The sequence below is a fragment of the Squalius cephalus genome (assembly GCF_949319135.1).
Source record: "Squalius cephalus genome assembly, chromosome: 1".
Lineage (NCBI taxonomy): Eukaryota > Metazoa > Chordata > Actinopteri > Cypriniformes > Leuciscidae > Squalius > Squalius cephalus.
This window is the reverse complement of record NC_137122.1, coordinates 18,657,928-18,671,323: the sequence shown is the minus strand read 5'-3', so window position 1 is coordinate 18,671,323 and position 13,396 is coordinate 18,657,928. Positions and strand designations below refer to the sequence as shown.

General features: G+C 37.7%; 1 protein-coding gene across 1 annotated transcript; it reads right to left on the bottom strand.

Moving 5' to 3' along the window:
- Nucleotides 1-95: 95 nt before the first annotated feature.
- Nucleotides 96-5,648, bottom strand: LOC307169296 (uncharacterized protein). Its single transcript, XM_079889848.1, has 8 exons — nucleotides 5,552-5,648; nucleotides 4,799-5,170; nucleotides 1,349-1,381; nucleotides 1,191-1,265; nucleotides 870-898; nucleotides 710-778; nucleotides 492-560; nucleotides 96-373 (listed from the first exon to the last, which is right to left on the bottom strand). The coding sequence occupies exons 1-8, from the start codon at nucleotides 5,610-5,612 to the stop codon at nucleotides 263-265; spliced, it is 819 nt and encodes a 272-aa protein (XP_079745974.1). The 5' UTR covers nucleotides 5,613-5,648; the 3' UTR covers nucleotides 96-262.
- Nucleotides 5,649-13,396: the final 7,748 nt, after the last annotated feature.

Below are 13,396 nucleotides of genomic sequence, written 5' to 3'. Positions count from 1 at the left end.
GGCGGCTGGTGGGTTTTAAAATAGAGGGTTTTTAAAGGAGCAAGTTTAGTTACGTCTGTTTTTACAGGAATAGAAGAGAAAAAATCTTTTCTTTTAACTCATGATATTTCATGCTCTTTATTGTCACATGTGAAAAAAAGAAAGAAATAGGACATTCAACAAATATCTGCTCGTTCACACACACATAGGCCTATATAATTCCTCCAAACCCCAGAGAGATGAAATCTTCCCGTCTGCTCCTGATATGATGAGCTCATGATCATTAATGTTTATTTGTGAAGGTCTTGTTCTTGTTCACAGAGGCGTAAAGTTGATCCTGCGGTTGATCTTCTCTTCCTCTGACGGCAGCATAAGTCACTGTATCATCATGATCCTGAAAGAACAGATTCTGTCCATCAATGTGTGAACCACAGAAATTATTATTATTATTATTATTAGAGCATGAGCTTAATTTATCTGAGAGTCAAACTCATGTGCTGGTATCTACTCACATTGAGTGATTTTACTGGCTTTGTATTGGAATAAGTGACCTCAGAATAAGTCACATCATCTGTCTGCTCCTAAACATCAATGCAGACGTGCAGAGAGTCGAGTTTAACACACAGAACAGACATATCTCTCACTATAATATGTAGAATAACACAAAAGCTTTTAAATCACATTATTGAACAGACAGTGAACGTAATGTTTGATGATTTAGTGGACTCACATCGGCTCTTGCAGCAGGAGGAATGGACATGTTGATCGTCTCATTCGCCCCGTTATGATCATCTTTGACCTTCAGAACAAACAGTTAAACTGCATGAATGACACTTTATTGAGCTTTAAAGACAGTAATCAAATCTAAATCACTGCATTACTGAACTCACCGCGGAGTCGTCAATCCCTCTTTTATTATCTGAAAACAAGAGCCTCATGAAATATGAAGTATTTATGGAAAACACAATGTTAAGTATTAAGCTTTTCAACAATCAGATTTTGTTGAAGCATTAAAATGAATAATAAAAATGATTGTTGACTTGATAACTCTGTGAGATTGACATTACAGGATTTCTCAGCAGGAATAAACTTCTGTTTGAGAATTTCATATAATCCACGTTTCTATGATACTTACAGTCTGAACATGATGTGTTTGTTTGCTCATCTGAACTGTTTTTAACTGTTGTAAAGGAGTAAATCTGAAAACTCACCAGCTCTTTTTCTGCAGATCAGCCAGAGAAGAGCAAGAAGGAGAACAGCGACTGCAGCGACAGAAATCACTATGACTGAAGAAGAGATCGAGCACAGAGTCAGAGGGCAGATTGGGGGCAGATTGGGGACAACAAGACAAAACACTGTGATTATGTACCTTGTGTGTTTTCATCCCAATGATCCTGAGAGTCTGTGAAAAGGATGAATGGGGACAATTATATACAAAGACAAAATCCATTGGCAATAGTGACATGCTTCATGGTATAGTATAAAACTCATGGCTCCCAGCATGCTTTGCGGCATGAAGCACGTCACACCACACAACTCTATATAGTATGATATTAGACTTATTTAGATTGTTTTTTAACTATATTTTCTTCAACAGCCCAAGCATACATACAGGCCTATAGTGCTGTGTAAAACAAATGTATAATTTATAATCAGCTCCACATTGGATTACATGTGATGAAGGGTTTATAGCATTTCATTCAAACTCATTTCAAGAGTTCTCCAGTAGTGGACATTCGTGCAACATTAGCGAGGGATGAGCATAAAAAGTGGACGTAAACACAGCCTCGCCCTGCATCTCAATGTCCATACTATCCTTCCTAAACAGTGTGTGAGATTAAAATAAGTGTCCCAAAGCATAGTATGTTGAAGAGTGTGCCAGAAGTCTCCAGATGTTCTACTATTTCCGGTGGATTTTCGAAGAGTGGATCCGTGCTCACTATAAAGGTTAATATTACCCACAACCCATTGCGCTTTGGAGGAGGAACTACAAACACGAGTAAAAAGTGTTTTTTAAAAAACTACAAAACATGGCGATATGCACGACCGATGGTGAGAAGTTTAGATAAAGGTTTGAGTGACTAATCAAAGTTTAACCTGATAGAAAAATATTTATTCTAGTTATCTGTTATATTTCATCTGCAATAACCATGTGGACTTTTATAAAGATCCGTTTGGCCATTTACTTTTAAATGCATCATTATGCATTAATATGAGGAGAGTCTTGTCATGAAAGACCCGCGACTGCAGATCAACGTGCTTCTGCATTTCTCTCCAATACGGTAGGAAATTAAATGAAAGCACACTGCAAAAAAAAAAAAAAAAAAAATACAAAAAAATATATATTTTACGCATTTATTCGCAGAATACGTTTTTCCTGTAACCTGTTGACTAGTATTGTATGATCACGCTCTTAATAATGTGAATGCCTTTAAACCATTCAAGCGCGACAAGACTAAAGAGACCACGCTGCCCCGTCTATTACACACACACACACACGACCCACGTCAGTATCGAGTTCTCTTTTGGGCTTGAACAAACCATAACACACACAAATTATGCCAAAATGTCAGTTTTGTCGAGTGTCCTCATAAGAGCCGTCTTAAATGATTTAAATAAAGTCTTAAATGATCGTAGAGATTTGTGAGAAAATGGGACGCGTGTCAGATCGCGTTTCTGTCAGCAGCGGCTGGTCTTAAAGTGTCATTAATATTAATCAAAGAACAAAGGTAAGAGAGTAAATTACTCACTCAGACACGGCGCCAGGAGGATTATTATACCGGTAGCCTAATAATCATAAATGCACTCCGCTATCTGTTAACACATCTCTGGCGAATGGCTTCTTCAGGCAAAAGAAAAACTCTTCATGAAGCGCAGTGAAATTCAGCGACCTATGTGGCGTTTCCTGATGGATCGAGGTTGTTTGTTAACTTCATTTTATACGTGCACTTCACACGAGCTCTAAGCGCATGCAAATAGGGTGTTATTTGAGGAGATTTTTTGTCATTTTAGCCATTTTTAGTGATTTTTAGTGATTTCAAGTTCAAATCCACTGACGTTAATCTACTTAAGCCGCCTTTCCACTGCACACGACATTCGCATTGGATTGTCGCCCCCTGGTGTCAGTCGCGGTCGTGAAGCAACCGTTACCCTCGGCTATTCACAATGGTAAAATGAATGATTTTAATGAATGTTAAGCATGCATGAATATATCCACACAAAACAAATGACCCTCAATACATCTAATATAAAAAATAGTCGATTTTATAGAGCTAATCAATATAAATATTGATTTAATAATGATCAAAATATTTTTTACAGCCATAATTATTAATAACCGTCATTTTGCAGGAATAACGTTTACATTAAAGTATTAAAATATTGGTAATTCTAGCTTAACGCTCATAGTTTTTCACATCTGGTCGATCGGTTACATACGGTCTAGCTGCAGAAGTTCAGATATTTCAACGCATCCAAAGCTCAAATCGGATCCGAAATTTCCTCATACGCATATGATCGAAACTCCCCGCAGCTCCAGTGCGACTCTCCATTGGAAATGAATGACTTCCGGTCCTACGGCTGTCTTCCGGTCCTGTGGCTTAAATCTCCTGACTGCTTTGTCGGACAAAAATGGTGGATTTTGATTGGTCAGACTCAGATCGCATGTCAATCAAACTCCCTGCGAAGGATGAATTGACGCTAATTTAAAAGTGAAAGTGAAGTGCACACTGCCGCACCAGCTTTTTGTAAGCGATGTAAAAAAAAATTTAAAAGAACCGGAGTGTTATATGAACACACTACTCTCACTTTTTATACTAAAAATGTCCCAGAATATGCATAAATACGCTAATTGGGACACAACATAAAAGTCCATGAAATTAAACTAAAACAACTTCTCAATATGACAATAATACTGTAGAATATTTTGATTAGTTAACACTCAAGATAAGCATATTTTAACTTTGATCATCACATTATACAAAGTTAATATTTTTGCTGTCAAGTTTCAATTCCATAGCTGCCAACTCTCACGCATTCACCGTGAGACACACGCAATTGACACTTTCCACACGCTCTCATGCCACACATTCATTTTCTCACGCACAGTAAAATCGCGAAGCAAAGAGGACACGGAGACCGACAGACTAGACAGAGCAGGTTACTTATGATATAAAAAAAAATCTCACCTCTCAGTTTCTGTCACTTTTATTACAAAATTCAAACAATACAGTTTTGCTGCTTGTAAATGTGACGCGACAGATCCCTAGCGGCACGTGAACCGATCATCTCTAACTAATAGTAAATAAACACGAACACTGTTGAAAGATACAGTACAACTTACCGAAATGTATATTCCTCATACATAATATCGACCAATCAAACAAACAAAGGGGTCAATAAAACAGCTGGAGAACAATCATGTCACATAGGCCTAACATTTACCTCAGGAAAGCATTTGATGACCATAATATAGGCTATAGCACGTTAGTTGGCTACAAAAAAAAGAGCTATAGAGAGTATTTTGCTAAATATGTGTACTATATTACATATTTATTATATTTTTACTTATATCATTAAATAACGTTTTTTATTATAATAAAAAAACGCATTATATTTAAGTTGAGTTATTTTTAACCTTATAATACTGCCAGCTGATAGGGATCTCTGTATGTTTACAGCATTAGGTAAGATGTTTTTTTTTTTTAGAAAAAATAATGCCTATCTTGTGTAGCCTACCTAATATTTATCCAAATGAGTCAATATTGAATCAAATCACAATAATTGGATTGAATTGAAATAATAAAAAAGCGTAGCTTACCAGAAATTGTACCATGTAAACATTGTAACATGTTGTCACTAAACCTAATCAAATTCAGTTTAGTTACTAAAATGTTTTGACAATCAACATTCTGTCCGTTATTCACATATTGTCGGCAGCTGTAATATCCATAATCTTCTACTGTGACGTTCTTGATGTTCAGAGAGCAGTTAGACTCCAGACTCAGTCTCTCATGTCTCTCTGTGTCTTTATTCTTTATCCCTAAAGTAATCAGTTTAACTTCTCTTGGATATCTGAATCTGTTGTAGATCCATGTAGTTTTAGATTTGCAGTCAGAAAGAGTTTTATTACAGGGCAGACGCACATTTCCACCAGAACTGATGAACACTTGAGCATCCACTCCACTGATACCTGAAACACAGTATATCTCAGTGATCATTATTATATATATGAATAAATTAACACAATAAAACATACCAGCATAAAAAGCAGAAGTTTTAAACCATAGTCTTTTTCCTCAATCAACACAACACACTCTCCAGAATAAACTATTAGTCTTTATCAGAGAGCTGTTCAAATCACTGACACACTCTTAATATGAAGATAATTCTTCATCATCAGATGTTTGAGTGACACTATGTCCAGTATCAGGAATAATACAGTATGATCTGTGTGTATCAATACACAACTCTGAGATCACAACGTGAATGTGTGCAAGAATAAACTGAGCATGTTCAAATGAACTCTTTCCAGACTAATACATGTCTTTAGAGAAAATACAGATTTCTTTACCTGTGAGAAGTGAAGAGAGAATGATCAGTCCCAGCAGACACAGATCACACTTATCAGCCATTTTCTGCTTCTGTCAGTCTTTCTCTTCATTATATATAGTTACAGCTCTTTCTCTTCATTATATATAGTTACAGCTCCTCCTTTAAACATCTGCTCCTCCTGTGGTTTTTAACTTCCTCTGATCAACTGGGTGTCTAAATCCTGCTAGAGTTGCTGTTTAGTGACACGACGCCACAGTGAAGTGTTGCTTCAAGTGCGTGTGAAACGTGTGAGAACTGCATACTGTGAACACACTGTCTCACACATCTGCTCTGAACAGTTTATTGGCTACTTTTGCACACAAGAGAATTACTGTTAGTCTCACTTCTTTCTTTTAGCAGTTTGCCACATGACATTAAAATCTAGAAATAAAATAATTACATTATTAGTAATAAAATGAGTTTGTTACTGAAAAGGTTTCCACTATCCATGACTAACTTGTAGAAAATGAATTCTAAAACAGGTTTTAAGGTATTTTGAAATGATTAACATCAGCTCCAGTTTGGTGAAACAGAAAGTATTTGCACACACTTCATGAGCGTCTGTAAAGCAGATATTAAATGTGTAAGATTAATAAGGGAATTAAGATCAATATAACTCAAAGGGGATTGAATTACTGTGAATAAGAACCGAATTAATAAGCAAATTATTCAGAATTAATATTTAACACTTTATCAACTATTCGTCCACCGATAAATTGAGATTAGGGTATTTTATCAATTCTGCACAGAATATTATCCCGTGGCCTACGGTAATAATATCATAAAATCAAAAATTATGATAACTGATTATGAGCAAGGTAACAAAATCTACAGTTTAAGGCAGTAACTTGTAAGCACACAGCACAAGACGCTTGTATGTAAAATCAACCAAGACTTTATTGAACTACTCTAATACACACAAACTAAACTAACGAAAACAAACATTCATTCAAACAGTGACAGAGAAAAGTGATGTTATCAGGGTTGCCAACTTTGGGACTTTGGCTGGAGTGAGACTCTGTAAAACATCAGTGCGCGCGCGTAACCCAACCCTAATTTAAAAAAAAAAATCAGTCCTTGTTTACTTAGTATAAACCCTGATTTATGAAAAAAAAAACGTTTTTTTTCAAAATGTAAAATTAATTGATTGATTGCACTATAAAAAATAAAGATAGAGGTGATTAAATAACAAACATGTAAAACAACAACATCAAAACAATAAAAGATCTCAAAACAAAAGGGACACAGAATAGTTACTCCACCTCCCCAGAAAACCACAACACAAGTGTCACACATTAGGCCTGTTCTAGCCTGTGCCACAGTGGCTGCTTCACCACCTCTGCAGGAGGCTCGTATCTGAAGCAGGGTTCAATCCGGTCATGAACGTTCATTGCGTCTGTCATTTGACAAATGAACGAAAGACTCGGAAAGTAATTATTTATGTTACCTGCAAATTATTTTTGACTGCATTTTAATGATTTCTTAATTCAGAATATGATAAAGACTGCGTAGGTGGATGTGTCCGGGGAATTTGGCTGTTAAAAGTATAACATTTAAAGCCCCTTAAATGAATGAAATGACTCGAAAAAAGATTTGTTCATTTTAATGAATGAGATCGAACAAACGAGTGAGTAAAATGATCCGAACTTCCCATCACTCACAGGGTGCCATCAAGTGACAGTCTGTTCCTGGTGTCAGTCTTGTTTAGGCCAATAACTGAAAAGGTTTGCTCAGCATCCGCATTTGACTGTGGCAGGCTCAACACAATCTGGGCAACCTTTGATCATTTTTTTGATCATCACACAAAATGGGGGGAAAAGTATTTGCACTTTAAAAAAAGCAAAAATGTTTTTCACAATTTTAATCACATTTCCTGCATTTACATACCTTTAGGGACTATGGTGATACAAAATCCAGGAAATAATTAAGTTGATTATAATGATAAATTCTGGCAAAAAGAATATAGTAGGCTACTAAACTATGTATAAGAAAAATATGTCTTACTTTCTTTATTGTTTAATAGGGGCCAATTGCCAAGACTTGAGAGAATCATTTTATAAAGTCAAAAATGTTCACCATTAATGTTTTGTGTGCAAATAAAATTTAAATAATGTGAGACTCAATTTCCACTGTAATATAGAAACAACATAAAGACAGTATATTTTAAACAATTGTTTAATGCCATTTTTTTAAGAATGAAGGCCAGTATCACTGTAGCATCACTGATGTCTCCATGAAAATGATTTTTTTGCTTTTGAAAACTTTTAATAAGTGAACTTAAAAATTTCCTCACATAACCCTCCATAAATATAAAAAAATTATATTTACATGTGCCCTTCCTGTCTAACAGGTTGGAAATATACAGAAATTGAATTAGGTTATCAAACAGTCCACACTGCATACATTATTAATTAAATTAGATTAATCCTTATTAAAGCTGCAAGCGTTCTTTAGTCAAGAGCAGTGAGTGATTTTCTCTGTTCCCTTTGTTCTTTGGTTAACTTTACTGACTACAGAATTAGTGGCTGCTGTCACTTTAAAATCTGCCGCTGCTGACAGGCTCTCATGCATTTCATTTTCTCATTTACTCTTGTTCATTTAAGACTTTATGTAACTAATTTAAGACTGCTTATTGTTATGAGGATACTCGACAAAACTGACATTTTGGCATGTGTTATTGTTCGTTCAAGTGCGAAAGAGAACTGCCCAGCAAAACTGATTCTGACGCGCTGTCTGTGCGCTCGATACTGGCGCGAGTCTTTCTGTGCGTTGTGTGTGTGAGTGTGTGCGTCAGGACATTCACAGACAGCGCGATACCTGCTCATTATAACTTTCAGTGAGGTATTTTTAGTGTGTGCAAGCGACGTTCCTGGACGCGGCTGCGCGCATTGACGCAGGCAGGCGCTCCGTATCCTGCTCGGTCCTGCTCCTCTTCGGCGATGACGGCGTGCGGTTAAAAATCATAACAAACTAATTTGAAAGTGGGGGGGAGACGAACGGGATTTCGAAGAGAGATGGGGACCTGTCCACATAGGAAATTACGCCCGTCAGTGAAAGGCACACCATTTTGTTATCTGCTGTGCTTACCTTGATTGTCATCCAAACTTTCAAACGCGCATCAGTGGACGCCGACTCCGAACCTATGCTCTGAACTCTCTCTGAACTTCTCACGCGCAACTGACGTATCAGGTGCAAGGTTTTCAGCGAATCAACGATCAGAATATACTGCAGTGAGAACGTTGTAGCCAGATATTGCAGCTGTGGGCCTTAAACTCCTCTCCTGTCATTAATACGCAGTGGTTTAGTCATCAACATAAAATTAACGGATTGAGAGGGGAGAAACATGGATTTTGCAGTGACATTTCTTGCATGTGCATGAGAGTGTGAGATTGATGCTGAAAGCGTGAGTGTCACGCCAGATGCGTGAGAGTTGGCAACCCTGTGTTATTAACGGAGGGTGAATGGAGTCCCAAATGTCTAGCGTTAGACACTATTTCTTGACCGCAACCTGAGAGAATCAATCTAGTAGCACTTTAATCTTAGTTCGTTTTCTTAATAAGATTTGCACCAGTTCAGCCAGAATTAGGAGATTGTGTACTTGCGTTTGGATGCTCCTATGAGCGCGTGCGTTCCCTTCTGTGACGAAGTTGCTGGAGAGGGAATCTCTGGCGCTGATTGGCTGGCAGTTGGTCGACGATGCGTTCTGAGGGATAGCACTCGATGGTGAGTGGTTGGTTGGCTTTGCCGGTGGCACTTCGTTCGCGGGATTTCCTGGATTGCGGGTTGCTATGCAGCAGAGTTTCCTCTGACCCCTGATTTCCACCAACTGTGGAACGGCTGCGGACCGGCTCCGCTGCGTGTCGGCTCTGTGCTCCGCTGTCCTTCAATACCCACCAGGTCCGGATTTGTTGCGGAACGGCTGTGGACATAACTGACAGCTGAAGTCACGAGGACCCACGAGATCTTGTGAATTCACATATGATCGCACGATATAAGTGCTGAATTGCTGCGGAGCTCTCCGGCATCCGGCAAAAATAGAAGCTCTGCGTATCTGCTCCGGAGGGCTGCGGATCGCCGGAGTCGGAACGCAGCCGTTCCGCATTCAGTGAAAATACACACATTGACTTTAATGGAAACCTATTGACTCCGCCGCCGTTCTGGAGTGAATCCGCAGCCGTTCCGCAGTTGGTGGAAATTAGGGGTGAGAGGGTTTTCTTTGACGAAGTTCAACGAAGGATCTTACGGAAGAGTTGATGAGTTTCGAGTGAGCTCTTGGTGGTTTGAAGAGTATGTAAGCATACACGCTGGATGATGGAGAGGTTAGCACAAACATACGCAAGAGCAAAAGTCACTGCAAAAGCAAAGCAAAAAGCAACGCATAGCTGCTTGTCATTGGGTTATAAGCGTGTCCATCCGACCCATCCTTCCGAGTGTGACAGCCAATCAGATATTGTCTTGGGAGGGACCTACGCCCCGTTCTCCGGTTCTTGCATGTAATTAGCGTAATGTCCACATGATCGCGTGTGCCCAAACTCCTGAGAGTTAAGTTAAACACTTTAATAAGAAAACTTAATAGTTTAAATATGGTGCATCCTGCACACATCTACTTTATATCAAAATTCTAGAAATCATTTATCCATCAAGTAGGCACCAAAATTCATATATTTCCCATAGTTGAGGTGGAAGTAACTAAGGATTTAGCTGTGATAAGTGTTTAACACACAAAATTAACTTGATAAAGGCATGCATAATACAGAGGATACACACATATGAGGCAACTTCAGGTGATTAGTTCCAGCCTGATCTCACACACGAAACGTACATATTTAGACGTAAATAAAAACGATCCAATTCGTATATTTACGCATTATAGTGACTTTTACGTATCATATGGACGTTATTTCAGGTTCGATACGTATCTATATGTACGTATTACAACTTAAAATACGTATAGATTCAACGTATATCCATAAATGCATGACAGCCTTGGTCTCATTGTTAATACGTAGTATTAATACGTAATTTTCAAAGATTTTCAAAGAAAACGTACATTTTATAGATAAATGTATGGATTCTAAAGATTTGGATTATCAAGCTAATAAAATTGATGTCTTTTGTGAATTTATGTTGGGTTTTGGTGTATTATTGTTCTATTGGAGAAAACGCATTTTGTGTCTCACTGTAAATAAACTAAATATTACAAAATGGTTAAACGATTAAATAAGGTATTTTTAAGGTTTTAAAGTGTATTCTTGTGTAACTGCATGTAGACTAATCCTCCGAAACGAGTTTGCAGCAGAAGGCACGAACAGAGCGAATGGTTATTAGCCTATTTCTTGAGTAAACTGCATTTAATAATAATAAATGCGACTGAAAACGTAATTGATAAGACATTTGAATGCAAAAGAGTCAAAACATTAATGCCACGATTTTAATATGCATAAATAAGAATACGTACAAATATGTACGTCGGTAGAGTTGTTCATACGTAAATAATTTACGTTTTTTTGCTGTTTATATGTAAATATTTTACGTTTTAGAGCTGTAAATACGTCAGTATTATACGTTTCTGTGTGTATAAAACGTAAGTAAATGTACGTATGGTAGAATTACACTTTACGTAAAAATACACACGTATTCTCATGAGATCACGTTGTTAGTTCCTATAACTGAGGTAGAAAACCCTACGAATAGGCTCTAATAAAAGTTAAACACACAGAAAGAACTCCACAGGTTATATAAAACATACATGATACTGAAGATATATGTGAGGAAAATACTGGTGATCAATTCAGCTTATTGGAAGCAATTTTGAGACCGTTGTTTGTATTAAACCACAAGTGGGTTAATTTCAGTCTATTGGTTTTGGAGACAAAGGTCTCTGGAATTTACAGCTGCAGAAAGGAGGTGTCCCCTGGTTTAAGGTTTGTGGTGATTCTGGGCCATGGGAATGCCTTAGCATCCTTCGTTTCCTGATAAGGCTGTGGATTTATGCATTGGGGTCACCACAGGGTTTCTTGGCCATTTGGTCTTAAGTTTGGGGAACACAGAGAAATCTTTTTCTGCTGTCCTGGCATCGCTGGTATGAGATTAGACAGGCACAAAAAGGGAAAGGGGGGTGACATCTCCTTTAGCCATCTCGGCACCATGACTGTGTTTTATGACTTACTAATGGTTCGATGGGGAATCGTTCCGAACTGTGGAATGCGGTGTTGGGTTCATTTAATGAAATGGACTGTTCATGGATAATCCTGCAATGTCTTCAGGAAGAGTTTCTACACATGGATTATAATGTTCTGCTTTACTCTCTCCAGCCCTGAGAAAATAGATCAGATCCAGACTCCTTTATTAACTCTACAAACACCAAAAGCCAGTCATTTTCCCTTTGGCCGGTGGATTTGGCAGTGGCACAAGCCGCTCTGACGAGGATAATTCTCGGTCAGCTGGTTTTGTGTGCTGTGACACAGACGGAGCTGTTTAAAGCGATTCAGAGATGCTTTAACCCCTTGAGGTCGGCTATTGCGCCGGCGCGATAGGCTCGTTTTTTTCCGTATGAGTGCAAAAAGAAAATAAAAATAAAATATTAATTTTTATCTTATATGCTTGTGTTATACATCAATCGATCCTGTTTAGTGTGTATTTTTTTTGTGTATGCTCATAATAAAAACAAAGTGTTGTGCTTTTCGCCAAATAAAGAAAAATAAACATGATGCGAGTTCTGCCTCCTCTCCGTCAGTGAAGTCAATTCTGAAACGCGTCCGAAAATGAACTGTAACTCAGCGAATACTCAGTCAAACAGGCATACAGTCACACAGGCATGAAGCTTGAATTCTCTTCTTTTAAATGAAGTAATTTTTATAAAAAATAAATATTCAGTTTATGTAATATGTATGCAAAGAGAGAGATGTCAGTCGTTCTCATCTCAGCTAATAAAGTTTTAATGTGACTCCGCCTACGGAGAGCGCGCGCTATTCAAACGCAAATGTGAGGCGATCCAAACAAACCTGTGAAACGCCCACATCAGCTGGATAACACACACCGCGAGTTCACTTTCAGACTTATGTACTTTACGATGCTGTGAGGAATAATACTATCTTGATAATAATCCTGCAAAAATTTACCTCAGAAGTTCTGGAAGTATCATTTCGAGGAGCAAACGGATCCCGCTGAGGAATAGGTCAGTTCTATTTGCTTTGTTCTAATCTGAATGAATGAACGCACAGATGCGTGCTGTTGTGGAGCTACTACAGCTGGCAAAAATACTGTTTAAATATGAATCGCGTTACTATGAATGAATGAACGCACAGATGCACGCTGTTGTGGAGCTACTACAGCTGGCAAAAATACTGTTTTAATATGAATCGCGAATACAAAGAAAGATTACACTGGAAATATTGTTACAATTTTAAATGTTGTTGTAATTGTATAACCTTAAAAAAAAAAAATATATATATATATATATATATATATATATATATATATATAAGGATAGATGTAAACAAAATCTTAAAAGGTCATTATAAGCCTTCTCTTTAAATAATTTTATTATGCTTTATTAGTGACACATTTGGGAAGAGAATATATTCCAAATCTGAAAATACAGTATGAGAACAATTAACTGCACAATTACTAGAAATGTTTACCTTGGATATTGTACAATTTGCAAGCAAAATTTGTGGAAAAAAACAACAAACCAGTTATATGTTGTCCTTGCATTCTTGTGGCTCAGTCACACACCTGAATGAAAGGCTCATTACGTATGCAGCCTCATTATGCGGGCCCCATTGACTCCGCAGGTGTGAATCACGCCCACCCGCATATGGCC

What these genes read in the sequence shown, in the direction of transcription:
- LOC307169296 (XM_079889848.1), bottom strand. Translation starts at nt 5,612, where the DNA reads ATGGCTGATAAGTGTGATCTGTGTCTGCTGGGACTGATCATTCTCTCT. An exon ending in TCTCTCTTCACTTCTCACAG is followed by an intron (nt 5,171 to 5,551) that starts GTAAAGAAATCT and finishes ACTGTGTTTCAG; the next exon opens with GTATCAGTGGAGTGGATGCT. An exon ending in GAGGGATTGACGACTCCGCG is followed by an intron (nt 779 to 869) that starts GTGAGTTCAGTA and finishes TTTGTTCTGAAG; the next exon opens with GTCAAAGATGATCATAACGG.